The sequence below is a fragment of the Vanacampus margaritifer genome, chromosome 8 (genome assembly GCF_051991255.1).
Source record: "Vanacampus margaritifer isolate UIUO_Vmar chromosome 8, RoL_Vmar_1.0, whole genome shotgun sequence".
NCBI lineage: Eukaryota > Metazoa > Chordata > Actinopteri > Syngnathiformes > Syngnathidae > Vanacampus > Vanacampus margaritifer.
The window spans coordinates 3705522-3727275 of NC_135439.1; the positions used below are offsets into that span (position 1 = coordinate 3705522).

The following is a 21754-nucleotide window of genomic DNA, read 5'->3' on the forward strand; positions in this document are numbered from 1 at the left end:
CCTTTGCAAAGCCTCTTTGCATCCAATGTAAGACTGTTCTGTGTGTATAATATTCACACTGTTGACGTTTTATTTTCGCTTGTCGAGCTGTTTGTCAAGTATTTGTTGACATGATGGGGTAGAAATCGTACTGTAACATGCAATGCGGATATCCTGCAACGTCACTAATTTTCTCTACTTTGAGTACCTGGTCATCATTACTAAGTTGTTAAACGTCAACCTAATCTATAGAAGTCTCTGCTGTATTTCACATATACAGAAGTTCATTGGTTTGCAAATGTGCGTGTTGAACTGGTTTGCACATTGGCATAAGAATACCTCGCCATGCGTAACTGTTATTATGACCTGGATGGGTCGTGCGTTTGTGATAGTCTATGGCATGATCCAATTTTTTGGTTAAATCTCCACTGCAGCAACAGACGTCCGTCCTATACCTCAGAATCTGTATTCATTCGTCAGAATCTCATGGAAGTAGCATTTAGCTCCAAAATTTGAAGATTCATGAAGACACACGTTATGGAAAAAGCCGCTTTTAATGCAAAAAGAAATGAATGACTTCTGGTAGTGTCTTTACAAAAAAATATAAAAAATCTTACAAAAGTCATTCAGAAAAACTTACAGTATCTATATACTGCATATATGCCGATGAAATAAATATTGGACGCGTTTACACTGAAAGCTTAAAGGCTTTTAAAAGAAGAGCAACATCTTATGCCACTAAGTCGACTTGGACCTAAAAGGACGGTAGCTGTTAGAACTGATTATAGAATTTCTACTTGTTGGCTGCTTTTCTTTCCAGTATAAACAATAGTCTGTACAAAGTGCATTAGTTCTACTGCATCCTGGCTCGAAAGGAGCGCTCTGTTGATTCTCATTTCAACAGTCATCTTGATTTGTCATGATGGCATTACATGAAAACATTTTCCACAAAACGAGGGTAGAATCTTTTTTTTTTTTTTTTTTTGCATACTTTATGTGCATATTAGTTTTAAGTAGAACTGGAACTGTAGCTTAGGATCCTTGAAGGGAATCTAAAGGCACCATTGGAAGTCCAACATAGGGAGTGGATAAAAATATATTTAAAAAATATATATACCGTGGTACCATGACTTACAAGTATAATTTCTTCCATGAACAAGGTCACAGCTCAATTTGTACAGTATTAAATCACTTTTCCACATTGAAATGAATTGAAATGCTATTAATTTGTTCCAGTCCGCCAAAACCTAATTTGTGACTCTCCTTGCTTCAATTATTTAACTTCACTCCAACAACGGCATATCTGAAGCTCAGAAATCAAATTTGGGCACACAACACAAAGAAAAAATATTAACCAAGTTATGGCACATAACTTGAAAATCAAGGTACCACTATGCTGTCCATTTGGTTCCCCTGAAAGTCTTGTAACGAGGGAGAACCATCAATGTGCCAAGTCTCTAAAATACCCAATTCCAGCTGCACAGAGCAGATCCAAGGACCACCAAAAGGATCTGTGTTAGCCTCCCAGTCCCGTTGGTATCCACCTGGACTTGTTTGCTTTTGAACCCTGAACCATAGCGACTGGGGGGCTGTCTCTCGGTGGCACTGCATAGCTTTAAGGGAGCCTGAAAGGAAGTGGCCCTCCTCATCGGACGGTCTGGGCTGGAACCATCCGTCGGTCTCTCGCCAACATACAGCAGCGGGTGTCTCCTGTGGTCCAGCTCAACCTTGAAAAGCTCGTACTCCTTATGTGGTAGCTTGATGCCAAGAACCGTGCACCCGTGCGTGGTACTCAGGCCCTGCTCCGCTCCGACCTTCCACTCTCCGGCCTGCCCGCACTTCCCAGGCTTTGTCCTGTTCAACAACTTTGCTGTGGACTCATCTTCAGCCGTCACCCTCACTTCAGTCACCTTAAAGACAAACTCTGTGGCTCCCGGTACTTTGACTGAAGGGTTTCCCTGAGCGTAGTGACCCGAAGCTCTCAGGGTGAAGGTGTTCTGGGAGCAGAGGGGGTCAGAGTAGTGGCGGTAGATCCCCTCCCACGCTTGTTGATCAGGATCAAAGTGGAACTCTCTGGTGAGGAACAGAACGGTGGGACGGGTCTCACACTGTTGGCTTACCCAGCGTCCGGACAAGGAAACAGGGGTTTGGGTTTGGCGGGGTATAACTGGGGGCCGTTGTTCTGTGGAGCGGTACACCAGGGCACACACCAGGCAGGGATGAATGTGATGCTGAAAGGATTAATGGAAGAATAATTCGCATGGCGGTACTGGAGACTTAAAACATTTATAGTTGGCATTAAAACTCACCATGGCACTCTGCAGGGGCTGCTGATACCCTGTCGGTCTATAGTGAGTTCTTTGGGTCCAGTCGGTGTGTATGTCCCCCAAGAAGAGCGTTTGGATTTTCTCCCCATGGTCGCGTTGCTGCGTCTCCACCCTAACCAAATCCAGTTCCATCATGGAAAAGCCCATAGCCTCCAGGCACCCTCTTCCCGCCCGGGTATTGTAAAGGTCCTGCGGCTTCCCAGGAAGCAGCCGAGCCAGGCTCGGACCCACGCAGGATGGAGGCAGCCTGGAGGTCAGCTTCTGCTTGGCCGCTAAGCTGTGGACGACGATGGCCACCCCGCTGAGGTTATGGTCGGCTTCGGTGGCTCCGCGGGTGATCCAGGAGGCTTGGCGAATGCGGAGCCTGCCTCGGATCGCCAGGGAGTAGGCGGGATTCTCGCACCCACTGTCAGCATAGTAGTGCTGCAGCGCCTGGAAGTGACGACTGGGGTGGAAGGTGTAGGAACGGGTGAGGAACTCCGGACCTGGACGAACTTCACATCTGAAAATAGTAGGTTAGAAGTTATCAGGTGAGATATTTTAAGCCTCTTGATTGTTTAGTTCAGTGATTCTTTTTGAGAGGTATAACATTTATTAAAATAACTGAACTCTGTGGTAAAGCAAGAAACTCCTGCACTGTTTGCCTTCTTAGGTTTCACCGTGTTTGACAAAAGTTGACCTTGTTGACAGCCAGGTGCCATCCAGCCTTGGCGGCATTTCTGCTGTGATTCTCACTCTGTCCTGATGGTGGCGGTAGTGGCAGTGGGGCTGCCATTGCAGGCTTTCGCTGACGTTGGAGGAGGTTGTGGGCACCTCCCAGACTTTACTCCTCGTCGCAGCCATCAATGCAACTAGGAAGTAGAAGTGACGGCAATTAATTCATCTGATGAACCCATGAGCTTTGATCATTGATATTTCTTGGAATCATTGATTTGGAATAGCTTCAGTGTAGTTAATAAGCTGTTGGTTTTTGCAAGTGTGTTTTATCCTGGAGGTAATGTATTTTAGGTTTCCTCAACACAACCCCCCGCCTTCCAAAATTGGGGGTGGGCTTCCAACACAATAGAATGCCTGAAAAAAGTCAAGTTATGCTTGAAATTGAACAAAAACTAGGCCTTTCTGGTTTGATAGTCCATTTAGGGCAAATTCCAGTGCTTGACCAACGTGGCCGACTTTGCTACCCGTCCAAACGTGGACATAGACCATTTGGACATACAGCCTTTCTGCATGACAGCGACGTTATTATCCAATTCCAATAAGTATGTTATTTTCCGTACGGTGAGTTTGCTGTAGTTGCAAGGTGGTGGCCCCGTTCACTTCCGAGAGAGGCAGTCGGCCACAATGAAAACCATCTGGGTGACAATAGCTGAAAGCTCCCGTCCCGTTTCCTTCCCACCTCCGCGAACACTGAGAGAGTAACGTTGTTCCCATCGATCGTCGGATACTGTCAATTTGTTTGACTTGTGCTTTCTCTCGCTGCATAAATGCGCTCTCGGCTTCTGCGTGCTCAAAGTTGTGTCTTGAGACTCTAAGCAAAGATCAGGTTTCAGCCGAGATGGAGACAAAAAGGATTTTCTGATTGCGTCCTTGCGGTTTTGCAACAAGGCGGCGTGTTCTCACACACCGACCGCTTGTTCTCCACGTGCAATTATGTGATTTCTTTTTTGCTGTCATCATCTCGCCGAGCTCTTTCTGAGGATTCCAATTCCGAGGGTCATCATATTGTGACAGCTTTATGCCCACAGTTCCTCCCTTGTGACTTCACATGCACTTTGACCCGCATTGAGCTGACGAGGTGTCAACTGTTAAATCTTTGGATGAGCATCAGATCTTTTTACTCTCTCGCAGGATTAAGGAATATTGAAACGTTTATGATGTAGGCTCACATTTTTCCGTTGAGGAATGATGCACACTCTCTTGCGGGAAAAATTCCAACTGCAATTCAGATTTTTGTTTGACTTATTTGTACTCGTCAATATGTGTTTTAAAAAAAAATATATTATTTATTGCTTCCTTACCCGCTGTACTTGCACATGATTTTGTTTTTGATGCACAATTTAGTGGGAGCAAAATCAACTGAACTGATTTCTTTATTTTCTTTATTACTTTCCGTTTTACAGCAATTAGCAAATTTCATCATTATTCACAAATCTGTTTAAAAACAGTGGGGGTAACAGCTTTGTTGCAGCATGGCCCTGGTTGATCTCTTGTACTCTCTTGCCACCTGCTGGCCGTTTGTGTAATAACTACCATTGCTTCAAGCGTTCTCTTCAGTTCAGAGGCTGCATCAAAGCCTTCTGAAGGCTATGCTCTATCATAAAATTAAAAAAAACATAAAAAATTTATAAATCCGTCTTTGGGAGCATGGTAATATTTAAAATATGACGTATTTATACAAATGACTTAAAAGTGGCCCGGCAGGTCTGTTTCATGTTAACCATGGTCTGAAGCTGCATGCTACATGTTGTCCAAGTGGTCACGATAGTGTATGAACAGAGTGCCAAAAAAAAGTACCGTGTCGTCATATGGGGCTAAATTTAAGTATGTTGTTTGTGCCAAAAGCATGAAATTGTATGGAGTGTTTCCCGAGGTCATGTGTCATTCCCTCTTTTGGATCTTAATCCAGTGCTGCATATGGTTGCATTTACAACAGAACAAGAAAGAAAGGAACTCGTAAAAGCAAAGAGCTTAGTAAAACAAAATTGCTCATTGAGAGATTTTAAGTATTACTCTACAAAAAAGAGCCTCGGTCAACCACAAATGAGACGACGCCGTAATGCGCAATATGCGACCCGCGACTCCATTTGGAGGAGATGAGGGCAACTTTTTCGGTTCATTTCCTACTCAGCTAGTCGAACAGCATCTGACTTGATTTGTATTTCCACGACAGTCTTCAACTCTTCATGTGCACCTCCTTGTCATCCGTGTTCCATTCAGCAATCAGTTCCTCTCACCAAATAGTCTATAAATAACTCCTTCCTGCTGCGGTTCATAGGTCAACCGCTAACATGTGATGCAGGTGCTGTCTTTGTTGAAGAAAATGGAACAGCTGCGTGCGTCTGCGTGGATGTTTTTTCTTATGAACGATGTCAAGATGGCACGGAAGAGAAAATAAATAAACGACAGCAGAATAATCGAATGTGTTTGAGGAAAAAAATTGTTAATAGTCGTAGTTTTCGTGCCGTCTATCTTGAAATTGAGTGTTTGAATTTGTGTGTGTCTCCTCCAGATTGGCATATTCCACCATTTTGTATGTGTGTACGCACACGCAAGAGGTGTCTGCGGAGTTGTTTCTCACAGCGCTCGGTCCAAAAGAAACAAAAGAAGCATGTCGGTCCTCATTGCTTATCTTGCTATTTGTCACGGTTTATCTCGTGAGCTCCTTGCAGTGGAGCGAACGTCTCTGGGGGGCTTTTGTTCACTACGTGATCTCCTATCTTGACTCTTTGATCCATAATCTGTGGTGATGCATGACTTGCTGTGTACTACGTTTCCCTACAACATCTTGTATGAGTACTTACTGTACTAACAAGGACTTTTTTTATTTATTTATTATAGTTGCTCTCTAAATTAAAACATAATGATGCCTTAGTAGTCTGTAGTCTAATCTCATGATGTTTCAGAAGAAAACTTTTTCTTAAAATTTTGTATGGAAAATAGTTGCATAAAACGGGCATATTTGTGGGTTAAGAAATATAACACCGCTATGGTATGACTGCATGAAAGTTTAGATTTCAAGAAGAATGTTACTCATTCAATTGAATTTCAGTCTTTTGGAGATAAAAACTTTTTTTTAAATGTTTGTTTTGATGGATCTTTTTTCAGCCTTTCTATTTTTTTCAACAGCTCACAAAGATAAAACTGGAGGTGCTTTTCCCCTCAACAAATCGTCGGTATGTGAAAAACACTTTTGTCCATTTTTTCCTTCATTTTTTCCTATTTTTACGTTTTCGATGTCTGCATTCAGTTTCATCCTAAAAAATGACAAAAATCGACATAAGTGACAAAATAACCTGAAACGCTAAAATTGTACAAAACACCTCAACTTTAATAAAAATCTTCATTTTTTGGGGGGGGGGGGGGGGGGAACAGGAGATGACAAAAAAAAATACTGTTACTATTACCTTTTTGGGAGGGAAAGGGGTGAAAAAGGCAATGAAAAATAAAATAAATTATATATATTTATTTTTTTTTATTATTTTTTTTATTTTTAGGAATGCCTTTTTTTAATGTATTTATTTTACACATTAGCTCTATTATTTTCCCTTAAAAACTAAAGCGTTAAAGGTTATAACATCACTGACTTATTCATTAATCCTCAGCAGCGAACATTAGCTTAGTTTCGGTGAAAGGTCCTGGTCAGAATTGAAACAGCCACATACACCCTCAGAGAAATCAACTCCAAACCTGTTTATAGTAAATAAAGACATCATGTTCAAAAAGGAACAACAAAGAGACTCCTTCCATCAAACTTGCACTTGCCAAAATGGCTCTGATTGTGTAAATGCAAAGCGAGGTAGACACAAAGGACTTGTGATACAAACGGTGCCCATTGTCCCTCCCTTCTCATTTGTGTAAGTCAGGCCGAGGTCAAGTTGATCTTTTCAAAGCGCCGCCGCTCGGCGTTGTTATTCTAACTTGGGTCATGCGTCCGCGGGGAGAGCAAGCGGACGGCCGCTGTTGTCTTTTCATCACACTTTGAGCGTTTCATCCCAAACTCTGGTTTATTTACACGAGAGCTCTGCGTGGCTTTGCCCGCTGGATGTCAAATTCTGGCTCCTGTTTTGCACGTGGCCACCGGGCTTCCACGGACAAAGGCTTTCTAAAACCCTCGATTGGGTTTGTCATTATGAAATTAATATTTATAGGTTGTCAAATAAGATAGTTTAAAATAGTTTAACCTAGCAGAAGAAACACGAAGAAACGGTAATGTTATGCCTGAAGGAAGACCACATTTCCCATAAGGACAAGCAGCGCATTGCATCGTTTTTGGGCTCACGCCAGCGAGTGTTGACGTTCAAATTGACTTCTGTCTTTGTAACGCATGGGGAAAGGGGGAAGTGACCTATGCCATAAAGCAGTCAGCACATTTGTAGTTTTTTTGTGTGGCAGTGTTCCTACCATCCTCCTCAAAGTTGCTTACAATTCCACTATTTTTGAATGTTTCACCAGAAGAGTTATGAAAATATTTTATTAAGGTTGAAAAGTTCCTTAGTGCTACTCCTTCTACACTCTCTGGCACTGAGAGCGCCATTGCCACCTACTGTAGTGGATGTGCAATTACACTTTATTCTAGAACGGCAAAAAAAAAACATCTTGAGTTTTTTTGGCGGGGCCCTTTAACAACTTGTCTGCCTCCATTTTCTAAATGTTTACCATCTTTTCCTCTTTTCTGAGCATCTGCGGAGGTTCAGAAGCTCGGCCTCGCTTGTCTTCTTCGCGATTTCGAAAGAAAACACTCTGCCAGCCATCATGGGGGCTGAGAAGGGGGCGGCCTTCTTAGTGCGAGGGGTGGGGGATCTGATGATTGCACCTGGGTGGACGTCTCCTCCTATCCGCCTCTGAGCCGTCACCCATAACCAGCCCTGATGTTCAGCGACCCATGGGGGGGTGCAGAGGCTCCGTAATGTCCGCCTCCTGTTATTCCAACCATTAACATAATAGCAACATTAGTTCCAGGGCCACGCTCGCCTGCTCCGAAGCTGCCCATTGTTCGAAGGCAGCTGCCGGAGAAGAAGAAGAAGAAGAAGAAGCCTCCTCTTCCTCCTCCTCCTTTTGCCTTTGAAGACACAGAGCCAGCATTCACCAGTGGCAGCTTGTGTTTTGGTTGGATGGGGACCCGTTTGAATACTGACAAATTGCTTAATCGCTTCCTTGTGATTAACGAGTGGTTGTGTGCGACATAATCCTCGCCAAGTTCGGGGACCTGACATGCTTCAGGGGCCTTTCTTTCTTCCTTTACGCACTCGCATGCGCATGAAATCAACACTAGGACATTGTCTGACTATGACTAATAATGATAATATACCTGCAGGTCATTAGTAGGAGGTTAAAAAAAACAAAACACTTTGACATTTCGGGGGTTGTTCTTTGGCTTACATGTGACCCAACATCCGAGTTTTTCAAGATCAAGAACTTTTTTTTTTTTTTACCTTGAGGTGCTAGCAACAATTTTAGTAACGAGCACTAGATGGCGGCATCGAACTTAACAGCAGCTGTTTATCTGACACAATCCGCAATCTTAATGCTAATATACAATGCAAAACGATATAGATTGCTAACAAAACTAGCATTGTTGTGGTATAGTTAATCCTATAAGCGACATTTAATTGAACACAAATGGTCCATAAAACATGTAGACAGAAGATATATCAATACTCAGGTATATATTCTTCATCCTCTGCCTTGAACTAATATTACTGCAGCTAGTTGAAAAACTCTTCTTCGTGTATCCCCAGCTGTTCGCTTGACAACAACTCGCCTGCCGTCATTATTGTGTTCTTTCTGATTATAATACATTAAGATCCCACAAAATGGCACTGCCTGATATAGGGAAGTATAAATTGTTGTCGGGGAAGTATGTTGGAGTTTTACACCTCAACTGAGCGAGTAAGACGTTTGTATGTTGGGGCGGAGCTAAGTTTAGCCTAGCTTGTTAGCCATTTACGGATGATCGCTGCTGCATTTTTGTTTTTGCCCTACTTAATTTTGTATTGTATTTGTATTTATCTTCTGCGTTCCTTTATAATGTACTCACTCATTGTTTGTATTGTGTTAACATGTTTGTTTTATTTTAAAAAAATTTAAAATAAATCGTTTGCGCTGACCATCAGTACTTATGTGACGTGACGCATTGTGGAAGTGACGTTGAGACGAACAATATTTGTCTACTGCCACCTAGAGGCTTGGCATGCATGTAAATGAGCTTTAAAACGCACTTCATTTGTGTGAGCTTTTGTGGCTGTTTTTTTTTTTTTTTTTAAACAAACAAGGCAGTGTGGACAGATTTTTGTAATTTAAATTATATGTACTGTCATTGTTTTTGGCATTGTAGTTTGTCTTAGAGGTTGAAGTAGTAATTTAGGCGATTACTATATCAGTAATAGTTTTACAGCGTGTTTTTAATGTCCAGCTATTCTAACGACGTATGGTGACAAGCAACAATTCGTTACTTTTCCACTAGATGGCAGAATGTATAATTAGCCTGCTTTCCACCTGTTGCCATTCAGACAAACAGAATTCCATTTTGTCGTCAAAACAAGCACAGATTTAACAATATGTGCGTTTGTGAGTTAATCTTGGTTGGGGGGGAAAAAAATCATTATTTCACTATATATAATTTTTGTTACTTTTGTTTGGTGGTTTGTCGTTAGCTTTTCCCAATTTGAATAATGTGCTTGGCTTACTAAAGGTCAATAAAACGCTGATCATTTGTTGTAAAAAAGATGCTAACCCCATCTCCTCCCAATTCCCCCTTTGCACTCACCTTGCCAAATCAAGCAGACCCCCCCGAGCGCGTGTGCCGAGCGTCCCTTTGACATGATCGCTGCCTTCTCAACGCGCAACTCTTTTAGATCCCAGAACTCGGAGAAGCTCCCGTCAGCAGCAGACAATCACGTGAGCTGTCACCATGACACGAACACGCATCAAGTGCTCCCGTAATCCTACGCACGCTGTTTCTTTTTTTTTTTTTTTTTTTTTTTTTTTTTAAGTCCGCCTGTTGGCTTCCATGCTCTGGTGGCAAAATTGTCAGCGGGCATGCAGCATCTCCACACTGGGGGCTCTCCTCGTGAGTGTGCGGCACACAGTGGCTGGCTTCCACTCGATGTGTGTGTGTGAGGAGGAGTAGAATGTGATGGGGGGAGGGTGCATGTGTGCATCCGAGGTTGAGAGAGAGAGCGAAGCAGATAGAGAAGTTTTCAATGTGTGTGTGTGCCTTCAACTTCCTAAATGAAAAGCTCAAGGGAGCGTTTAGGTGCTAAAAGGGCAATGGAGCCCCCCCCTAACTTCCACTGTTAAAGCAGATGATATATTATACCTTTTTTGGTCACTATTTAAAACCATTCCCAGATGTCCTAATGTCTGTGACATGCTTTTGTCAAAACACCCAAGGATCAAGAACTTTTTTCTTTTTACTCGCTTTTCTGGCTAAACTGTCTCATGCAAATGAGCCACTGCTCACCACGCCTCTTCGAAAAGAATTGATTTCTAACTACGTAGTGTATGAGCGATCCCATAAAGACGGGAAAAGTTTGGATTGTATTTTCCACTCGTGTTGGTAAGTTTCATCACCAAACCGCAAAACTCTTCTACAATATATAATATCTATAAGTGTGTGTATATACAGTATCTCACAAAAGTGAGTTTACCGAGAACATTTCTGCAGGTGTTTAATTATATATTTCCATGCAGACAACACATAAGTCTACAGCTTCTATAGAGTAACAGTGTAACTTTGTTGCTCCCTCAAAGTAACTCAAAATACAGCCATTAATAACTGAACCACTGGCAACAAAAGTGAGTACACCCCTAAGTGAAAAAATATTTTGTGTGCCACCATTATTTTATTGCATTGTTGACATAATTGAATCATGATTTTTTTAAATGTGCATTGTGCAGTTTAAAAATGCAATATTAAAAGTTTTTTTCTACATCACGCAAGCTCCACCAATGCCCAGATGAGTACGAAGAGCCCTGACTGTTTTTCTCCGACTGCATCTATCAGCTTTTATCTTCGCTTTGTAGTAGAGTGACCTTGCACTACACTCCACATTTTCTTTGGGGAGGGGCGGAGTTTTTCTCACCTCATTTGAAGTCATGTCTTCATTTGTCAACTGTGGCCGTCGCTTTAAGATCGCGCACGTACTCGCACGCGCGCCATGAACGAGCCTGACACAGATGTTGCAGTTACGCTTTGGGCCATAGGTGGCAGTCGCGAGTAAAAAAAAAAGTGACAAACTGCACAATGATCCTTTAATGAATTTTATAAATATTACCTACCTAAAATAATTCTAAATTAAATAATTAATTAATTGTCTTGATCATTTTTAGATTTAGGATGCATTTTCGATGAGTTTGGGAGTTTTTCATGTTTGATATATTTTTTAGTCAGTTTGTGATATAATTTGTTTTTAGTTTTTTGCTTTTTAAAAATGGTGTCTGTATTGCTGCGTTTTTTTCTTTCGTATTTAATTTTCTTTAATTTGGTGGATTTGCATTTTCTTAACTTGTGTAGCTATTCTTGACAATGTTTTTTGCATTTTTTACAAAATTATATTTTGGTATTTATTTTTAATGTATATTATCTAATGACCTGGACAAATCACGTTTCCAAGCGTGTGGGGTCAATTCTAAAATCAACAAGTATGGTTTCTCACTCGTTAAAAAAAAAGAAAAGAAACAACAACATGGAAAAATCAGTTTGACCAAGCCAAGCTATTTTAGAAAAAAAAAAAATCACACAAAACATGTTCAGATGCAGAGTAGGCGTTGCGGGCTTGGACATGTCCAGATGTCCCAGTTCCTCCACAATCCGCAGTTTACATTGGAGCAACCTTCCAGCAGAGAAAAGTGTTGACGGTGAGGTCTGCGGCTCACTGGGCGCGTCGGGGGAAATTCTGGAACAAGATGTTGCTGTTCAATTTGTTTTCCTGTGATGTCTTCATGTGGCTGGCGATGTAATTGGTTGCCAATTAACCTCCGCGGAGACAGAAATTTGAGATGTGGCTATCTTTACCGTTTTCCATCTATAGTAAAGTAACCTTAAATGCAACATGAAAATATATTTTGTTCTTAGGACAACATATTCATTAAAGCAGGAGTGTCCAAAGGCGCATACTGTTGTAGTATGTACTAAAATAAAATTTTAGCATGATCAGCAATGATATTTTAGAAATAAAATGTGGACATTTTTGCGTTAAAGTGATGTAAAAAAAAAAAAAAACAACACACACACAACATATGGCACCTTATTAGCGCCCCACATAAACGCCTCAGTCACGCCGATTGTGTTGACTCTGCTGACCGCCGCCGCGGAGGTGAGGAAGGCCTTCAAAAGCGAGACTTGGCAGCACATCTACGGCGGGTGGGCTGACCGCAGCGCTGGCACCTCGTCAATTGACCTTAAGGGGGTCCGCTGTGCCACACACAAAACAACCTGTATCACGGGCAACTTGTGTCACTTTTTATTTTTAATACAGCAGATTTGCAGCACTAAAAATATTCTTCGCCCCACACTCACTCAACTTTATTTACTCTGTAGAGAGCACTTTAAAAACAACCGTCGCTGGATACAAAGTTCTGTACACGGAGTAAAAATTTGAAATAAAGTGCATTCAAATAATCCAGGCGAGATGTAATAAAGGTGTAGATTGATGTTTTAAGTGTATATTTCTATCTGTTTCCGCTTTGCAGCAATTAGCATTAGACTATAGCTCAATTTCATCATTATTCACAAATCCATTTAGAAATGGGAGTAAAAGAGCTTGTTTGCAACATGGTCCTGGCTGATCTCTTACACTCTGCTGCCACTTGCTGGCCTTTTTTGTAATAACTACCATTGCTTTAAGTGACCTCTTCAGGTCAGAGGCTGCATCAAAGCCTTCTGTATGCTCTAGCATAAAAAAAAACACATAAAAAAAAAGTATAAATATGTTTTGGGGAAAATGGCAATATTTAAAATAGAACGTTTTATACGTTTTTGGGAGCAAATGAGTTATGCTCTAGCATAAAAAAACGTATAAATATGTTTTAGAGAAAATGGCAATATTTAAAATAGAACGTTTTTATACGTTTTTGGGAGCAAATGAGTTATGCTCTAGCATAAAAAAACGTATAAATATGTTTTGGAGAAAATGGCAATATTTAAAATAGAACGTTTTTATACGTTTTTGGGAGCAAATGAGTTGTGCTATAGCATAAAAAAACGTATAAATATGTTTTAGAGAAAATGGCAATATTTAAAATAAAACGTTTTTATACATTTTTGGGAGCAAATGAGTTGTGCTCTAGCATAAAAAAACGTATAAATATGTTTTAGAGAAAATGGCAATATTTAAAATAGAACGTTTTTATACGTTTTTGGGAGCAAATGAGTTATGCTCTAGCATAAAAAAACGTATAAATATGTTTTGGAGAAAATGGCAATATTTAAAATAGAACGTTTTTATACGTTTTTGGGAGCAAATGAGTTGTGCTATAGCATAAAAAAACGTATAAATATGTTTTAGAGAAAATGGCAATATTTAAAATAAAACGTTTTTATACATTTTTGGGAGCAAATGAGTTGTGCTCTAGCATAAAAAACGTATAAATATGTTTTAGAGAAAATGGCAATATTTAAAATAGAACGTTTTTATACGTTTTTGGGAGCAAATGAGTTCTGCTCTAGCATAAAAAAACGTATAAATATGTTTTGGAGAAAATGGCACTATTTAAAATAGAACGTTTTTATAACGTTTTTGGGAGCAAATGAGTTCTGCTCTAGCATAAAATTATAAATATGTTTTTGAGAACATGGCAATATTTAGAATACAACGTTTTTGTAACGTTTTTGGGAGCAAATGAGTAATAGACGCGTAAACGCCTTAATGTATCTTTTTTTTTTTAATGTGACCCGCTGGACTGTCATCGGTCCTGCTGTTTCTTCTTCTGTGTTGTTTACACGTCGGCCCACGTGTTCCTTCTGCTCCATTTGGGAAGACAATCATCCCACAAACGTGGAACTTTCTCTAAGCAACTCACGTAAACATCGCAGTCCACAAGCATGCTCGTATTTACAACAAGGCACATGTGAGCATAACCGTGATTAATGTGTAGATGCTTACAGATTATTATTTTTTTACATCAACAGTGACATATTTCGTAGAAAAGGGGGCTGGTGTTTGTGGGGGTCCGAAAATAATCTCTCCAGTGAATTTGGAGTTATTAGTTACGCATGTTGTTATAATTCCAGTCCAGCACTGCCAACCCCTTTTGGCATGATTAAAAAAACAACTTTTCATCATGTGACGTTTTTTTTTTTTTTTTTTTTTTTACTTCCTTTGCAACAAACAGCCAAACTAGTTGAATTTTTTGCTCTGTATCGTTCAGACCGCGGCAAAGTTGGGGTGCAGTGAGGTTGAGCTGCCTCCCCCGCCCGCCTCACTTTAAATGTTGAAAATAAGCAACAATATCTCACAGTTGTCTGGTCAGGGCCATTATTTTGGGCTGGCACCAATCTGATTGTTGATCAGCGCCTCTGGCTGAGCTCTAACTGGCTGTGACGGGCCCCCACGCGGTGGGAGGGGGTTGTTGGTGGGGGGGGGGGGGGGTTCGACAAGACGCCACTGATCTCTGATCCTGACAGCGGGCTCCCTCAGGAGGACACTGCCTGGGGTGTCCGCCGCTTTGATCCACTCTGGGTCCTCTCTGGAATGCGCACACGCACATACAGTAGATGCACACACCTAGCAGGGTTGGCACATAAATAGCTGGCAGAGGGAAAGCATACAAGCCCCACAGCCCGCGCTATTTTATAATCAAATAACCCCCGCCCCCCCGCGGCCTGTAACTAATATCTTTGCGCGGCCAACGACTACGGTGGCCTAAGCGCGTGCGTTTGCGTACGTGTGTGTGGCTCGTGTTTACTTGGGCGCATACTTGACAAGTCCACGTGCTGGGATAATCACACGGATGTACACACGCGTGCTTATAGTGACACACAAATATACACGTATAGGCACAACACGCACAAATATGAAAAGTCACGAAAACCTGCATATCAACTAATGGTTGTTTTAGTTCATGGAAACTGACGAATCAAAAATACAATTCAAACAACAATTTCGGTAACGAAATAAGATAAACGAAAACGCTTTTAAAAAAAAATAAACGAATACTAACAAACTACATTTTACGTTTTTTTACAAAACTAGCTTTTTATAGCGAAAATGTCCTTCGTTTTAGTCTTTGGCAATTAATTTCATACATGAACCTTTGGGGATGATTTTAAATGTGATTTTAAGTATATTTATTTTGCTATTAAATTTGCTCCCAAAAACGTATAAATACGTTCTATTTTAAATGTTTTAAGTGACCCAAAGACGGATCTATATGTTTTTATGACGCAGCCTCTCAACTTCACAAAACGGTTGAAGCGATGGTAGTTACTACACAAGTGGCCAGCAGGTGGCAGCAGAGCAAAAGAGACCAACCAGGGCAATGTTGAAAACAAGCTGTATTCCCCACGATTTTAAACAGATTTGTGAATAATGATGAAATTTATAGATATATTCTAATGCTAATTGCTGCAAAACGGAAACAGATACAAATATGCTATTTTTCCTGATGAAAGAAGATCTTTCTTTTAGTAGGTTCCATGTTTTTATAGCCACAGAACACAATATGTTGTGGGCCTTGCTAAATCATTCAAATTCCAGTAAAACAGCCGGGAGCGAAGGGGGCTGCTTCAGTGAATGACTTAATTGGAATATAGATGAACGTGTGTCACGCAGAAGTGATGTCATCTAGCAGCAGCCAATAGAAAAGCACCTTCAGATGACGTCGCTCCTACACTCTAAAAAGAGAATTGTCGAATCAACTTAAAATTACAAATTGAATTGTTGACCAACTTGAAAAAAAAATCACTTCAATTGGTAACACACAATTGACATAATTTAGTCCAAAGTGAATATATTAGGTTTAATTAATTATGAGTTCATTAAACTTAATATATTCACCTGCATTAAGTCTATCCAAAGAGACTCCAATCCAAAGTATTAGGCGACAAATTTGCCTGCTTGACTTTTGGCTCCAATGGCTCGGCTCGCCTGCTTTTTCATTTAAGTCAATCGAAATGCAACGCTAGGTAAGAAATGTGTTACTTTTTTCATCAAACCATGGTGTTTATTAAATGTTGAGCACAAGTAATACACATTGGAAAAAAAAGTGCTGAAATAATGCTGAAACCAAAAAAAAACTAAAACTAATTACCTTTAAAAAACTAAACTAAAAACAAAATAAAAATTAAGTAAAATGGGCATTCCAAACTATAATAACCCTGAACACTGTAAACACAATCGCCTTTATATTGGCTTCATTCACATTTTTCCTGCCTCCTTTGTTGGTTTCCTCTGCAAAAGCTATCTTTGCCATGTAAACTAGATAAACAACGCACACACGCCAGCTGCAGATATGCGGTGGTGCTTTAATCACGACGTATTCACATCTCAGCCCTCTTATCTGCAAAAGGCAGCAAACGTCTCCTATGGCTCACACGTGATCCTTTTTTGGACGAAGGCCCACCAATGCAGAAGCGGGTCGCTGCGTCGGTTAACCGGAACCGAGGTGAGCGATAGGCGCGTTCGGGGCGGCGCTTTTGTTTTCCGAGCAGGTGAGGTCTGACGCGTCGTGTTTTGGATCTGCTTCCCTTCAATGTGCTGATGAGATGTCGGCTACGATAGACGGTTATACCTCAGTGCCTCAATTGAACTCTTTGATGAATCCAAAATGACCCGCATCCATCCCTTTAGAACAGCTGTAGTGATCATTTTAGACGCTATTTTTAAATTTTGTCTCAGTTTTAGTCCAATTTTAGTCACGGTCAGAAGTGGCAAATCCAGGTCCAGGAAGTAAATACCTGCCACAGTTTGACTTAAGCCCTTTGTGCTAGCTAGCTAGCTAGCTCCCTAGCATGTAAACGAGCACCATGGGAGCTAGCTAGGGAGCTAGCTAGCTAACAGCTGGGGCTAAAGCCGAACGGTGACAGGGTTTTCACTTTCTGGACCTGGATTTGCCAACTCTGTTAACGGTTGTTAGTTTTTATCACAGTTAGTCAACCTCATCCTGTTTTTATTTACCGGTAGTCCATTTTTAGTCAACTTTAAATCTAGCATTTTAGTCCAAGAAAACATAATTTTATTTGTCATCAACAATTTAGTCTAGTTTTAGTCAGAACAATAATTTTACCCCCGTATATTTGTTGTCAGCAGATGATGTTGATCTAAACTATTAAACATAAAAATTTCAATCATCTCTTTGATGAAAAACAACTTGACACACAATTACAGTGGCTACTATCCATGCTATGAGCTAGTAAGTTAGCCAGCATTAGTTAGCGGTCGGATTAACATTATTGTTGGAAACGTTATAGCTGTGGATTAAAAAAATGTTAAACTAATATAAATACTTCAAATGAATTTTTGACGTCTATAGCTGTGAATGAGTTAATGAGAGTTTTAGTCTCGTCTAGTTTTAGTCCAGTGAAAAATGTGTGTTGACGAAGTTATTTGTGTTTAGTTTCCGTTGAGGAAATAAACACTAAACAGCTGAACTTTATTTGGGGTTAATCAGAGTCACTTTAAATGCTGGCAATTATGTGCTGCCTGACGTTTCACATGAGTTTGAATGTGATTGGTTACTTTTGATCACAGCCGCATCCATGACGACAAGGGTGAGAGCTCCCTCGCTTACATGTTGAAAATAGTTTGGTGACCTTTTATAGCCACTGCAGTTGACTTGCCGACCAGTCCGGGGGTTTTTCCGGACTTCCCTACTTCTCTCTCAAGCGCTTTATAAAATGTATGGACGAATGTTATGCAAACTTGGAAACTGTTTCCTAGCAGACCTGGTTTTGTTTGTTGACTCTGTGAATCTCTTTTGATACGGCGCTGAAGTGCCACTTTTAAAAGTCACGCCAGCTATTTGTTCTGACATTTTTGCGTTTGAGCGATAAGAAAGTCCCTCTGCGGGGATTTGCTGGCGTTTCTCTCTCTGTGCACAAAGCGTGCTGTGCTTATTCTCTGTTGCTGCCTTTGCTTCTTTACGCTCTCAATAGAGAAAAACATGTTGTGGCAGGTTAAAGAGAACCGTGGCAGGAGGTGAAAATCTGTCAGGCAGAGCACTGACTAAAAAAGTAAGCGCCTTGAACAGTTAAAATACAAATTTAGTTAAATTGTTTTGCTGATTAAAACTAGAATTGGCATGGTGATTCAAAAATTGCAGTCGTTTTTTTTTTTTTCCCCGCCACAGCTTACCCCCCGGAAAAGAAAAATTCTGTAGCTTTTGAAAGACTGTAATAAGAAGAGCTGATTTCAACTGAGACAGTGTGGTGGGAAGTGTGTACAGCTCCCAATTGGTCAGTACTATCAACATCTGCAAATAGAAAGCGATCATATAAACATTTAACTCATTCACTGCCATTGACGGCTATAGACGTAAAACAATTATTTTGACTATTTCTATTAGTTAAAAAAAAAATCTACTTTTGTTCATTTCCTTTTTTAATCTTTTTTTTTTTTAAAGAAAAGATTATTAAAAATTAGGGGCATCAGCCAATTACAATTTTTAATTGTAATTAATTTTAATTGTAATTACAATTTTTAATTGTAATTAATCGCATGACTTCACTAGATATTTTTTATTATTTAAAAAAAGAAAGAAAAGATTCTTAAAAAATTAGGGGCGTCGGGTGATTCAAATTTGGAATCGTAATTAATAACATTACTTCACTAGTTAGCTCACGATTAATCACAAATTTTATATCTGTTCTAAATGTACAATAAAACAAAATTTCTAGGTTTTCATACTCTTGTTAACAAAAGTGGGGGGAAAAAAATGAATAGAAATAGTTCAAATGAATTTTTGACGTCTATAGCCGTCAATGGCAGTGAATGAGTTAAGAGGATTAGTACTGGCTTTCTCTTAACCTTGTAACCATGGACAAAACCATTGTAAGATAAAGTTCTCTTTTCAGCAAACGTTCCTGTTGTTGTTTCTTGAGAGCAAAAGGCTCCACGTGAAGCTTTCCAGCAGACCACCGTGCGGGCATCAGATCTCACTTTGCCGTTTGAACTAATCTCCAACGGCGGGACCAGGCAGGACCCTCACGAGAACCAGTCATGAGTCTAAAAACAAAATCCCTCACATATTTTGGAACAGCTCGACAATAAAATGGAGGATATGAGACACAATGGTAGCTGACCCGGGTCAGTTGAAATACTGGAGGTGTGTTTGATTTACGACACGGCGTCTGATCTGGCGTAAAGGGAGAAGGCCTGTTTCTGGGAATAAAATCGGCAAGGCCGGAGTTATCGAAACACGTGTTGGAGCGCAGCGCTTGTAACTCTTTGACTGCCAAAAACGTTAAATAACGTTTAGTAAAATCCTATGGAGGAGTGCCAAAGACGTTAAAAGACGTTTGTTTCAAAACAGAGGTGAAACTAACCATTTTCTATTGTTGATTACTGAAAAACGGAATAAGGTAGAAACAAACTTTTTTTTTCTGATGAAAGATGAGGGTCCAATCTTTCATTTGGTAGTATGTGTGTTTCCATAGTCCAAACACAACATTTTCTGTGGACCTTGAAAGATCAGTCAAAATGCTTAAATCAGCTGGCACTGGCGACAACCCGTTTCTGAAAACGTCTGGCAGTGAAAGAGGTAATCACGAGCCACGCGGGGATACTTGGCGGGATCCATCGCTCGCTCGTAAATCCCCAAAACGCAACATGACTTGGTCGCGTGACAGGACCTCATTTAGGGGACGTGATCCTCCACCTGAGAGCAGGATGTTGAGTCAAATCATTTGTAGGAAGCTTTAAGACCATGGAAGTGGCATTTTGACCCAAATGGCAACCAATGCGTGTAACTCGGTGTGTTTGTTCAAGTGCTCCTTTGAAAGCAGGAGATTCATCATCTGGCTCGTATTCGAAAGCAGCAGTGAATGGTGGCGGGGGGGGGGGGGGGGGGGTTGGGGGAGGGGGGATTGGAGTTATTGGCGAGATGCAAAGAAGAGCCAAGATGGCAGCTATGTCAATAAAGGGGCCCTCTGCCTCTCACCCTGAGAACCCGATCCCCGCCCCCTCCGCACAGAGCCGCAACCCTCAAGTTCCTGCCACCAGATGTGACTCCTCACGCTCAACATCAAATGTTCCATGCGCTATTTTAGTCTCATCTTTTAGGACTTTACTTTTAGTGGAGCCAATCACAGCTGACTTGGAGTGAGAATTAGGATTAACCCAGAACTGAAAACGGAAAAATATGCAGCATCTAATACTTTGAGATTCATTTTCTTACCTTTGGGGTTTTGATTATTTATTTATATATTTATTTACTCACACTTCATTTTTCATACTTTATTTGTTTTAACTTTTTTTAGGTTTTCTACCTTTATGGCAATTTTTTTTTTTTTAAAAAATTGTCATTTTTGTGGACATTTGATGGTGATTTTTGGAATATCTTAACTTTCTGCCTCTCTTCTTCCTTTTTTGGACATGTTATGGCAAATTTTTGACTTTTTTTTTCTGGCGGTTTTACTCTCAATTTCAGACATTTTTGGCAATTTTGTGGTTATTTTTTTGGTGGATTTTCGGGATTTCTTCTTTTTTTTGTAAGCACATTTTATAGTTGCTTTCCTGCTTTTTCCTAAATCAATATTCTGACTTTTTTATTTTGGCAATTTTGTGGACATTTTACGTCATTTTCAGGATTTGTGCTTTTGTTTTGGGACATTTTATAGCTACATTTTAAAAGGAACCCCGACTGTAATGACTGCTCTATATTATTTATTTGGTTGTTACCAATACCAATATAACTATGAGATTCATTTTCCAAAAATCATTTCCAGTTTAATACATTTTGTAGAAACTGGACGTACGCCGCCATTGTTATTTACGTCGCAACGCATTCAGTGCAGGTTAAGCCTCGTAGCGTTCTTTCAGTTACAACCAAATAAATAATATAGAGCAAACTTGTCATTTCAGTCCAGGTTCCTTTTAAACGTTTTCATTTCCGCCTCTTTTTTTTTTTATTCCCTTCTTTACATTTTTGGCATTTTCATGGACATTTTATGGTAATTTTCCCCTTTTCCGCTTCCCTTTTGGACATTTTTATGTAATTTTTTAAAACTTTCATGTACCTTTCGTCTCTCTTTTTCTGACAACTTAAAAAAATTGGGCTCTGACATTTTTTTTTTATATTCAATTATTCATTTTATTTATCCAAATCATTAATCCATTTTGATATTTTATCCCCAATTTTTTTTTTAAATAATAATAATTTCTACAAATTGTTTTTTTTTTTTTTTTGAGATTTGCAGGGAGCCACAGATGAGGGACTAAAAAGCCACTTATGGCTCCAGAGCCGCAGGTTGCAGACCCCTGCCTTATACTATGTTTACAGTACGTTCCCTGCGGCCTCCTTTGCCTTTTGGTGTGGGATTTTTTCATATTCAAGTCTTGCTAGTTTTTCTCACGGTCTACCACGTTATCCTTGAAAGCCCGTGAGGGGAAATGGCTGTCGAGTCCCGGAGGCTCAAAGCCGCGCTACGATTCCGCCTGCGGTCTACCACGGATGACGGTATATATTCCCGCCCGGCCCGTCACGATCTGATGATGTCCCTCACGTTTCTCACAGTCTGTCACGGATGAAACATGGACGCCGCGCACGTTTGCGGCCCCCCCCCCCACCCC

The 21754-nt window shown here is 40.4% G+C and overlaps 1 protein-coding gene across 1 annotated transcript; it reads right to left on the reverse strand.

Moving 5' to 3' along the window:
• Nucleotides 1-520: 520 nt before the first annotated feature.
• Nucleotides 521-9997, reverse strand: apcdd1l (adenomatosis polyposis coli down-regulated 1-like). Its single transcript, XM_077573629.1, has 4 exons — nucleotides 9793-9997; nucleotides 2986-3157; nucleotides 2289-2808; nucleotides 521-2210 (listed from the first exon to the last, which is right to left on the reverse strand). Exons 1-4 carry the CDS (start codon nucleotides 9845-9847, stop codon nucleotides 1437-1439), a joined length of 1521 nt encoding a protein of 506 aa, XP_077429755.1. The 5' UTR covers nucleotides 9848-9997; the 3' UTR covers nucleotides 521-1436.
• Nucleotides 9998-21754: the final 11757 nt, after the last annotated feature.

Bases quoted from the DNA above. Each gene is read 5' to 3' on its own strand.
- apcdd1l (XM_077573629.1), bottom strand. From the start codon at position 9,847: ATGTCAAAGGGACGCTCGGCACACGCGCTCGGGGGGGTCTGCTTGATT. The intron at 2,809-2,985 runs GTCAACTTTTGT...TACTATTTTCAG, and splicing joins GGCACCTGGCTGTCAACAAG to ATGTGAAGTTCGTCCAGGTC. The intron at 2,211-2,288 runs GTGAGTTTTAAT...TAATCCTTTCAG, and splicing joins AGCCCCTGCAGAGTGCCATG to CATCACATTCATCCCTGCCT.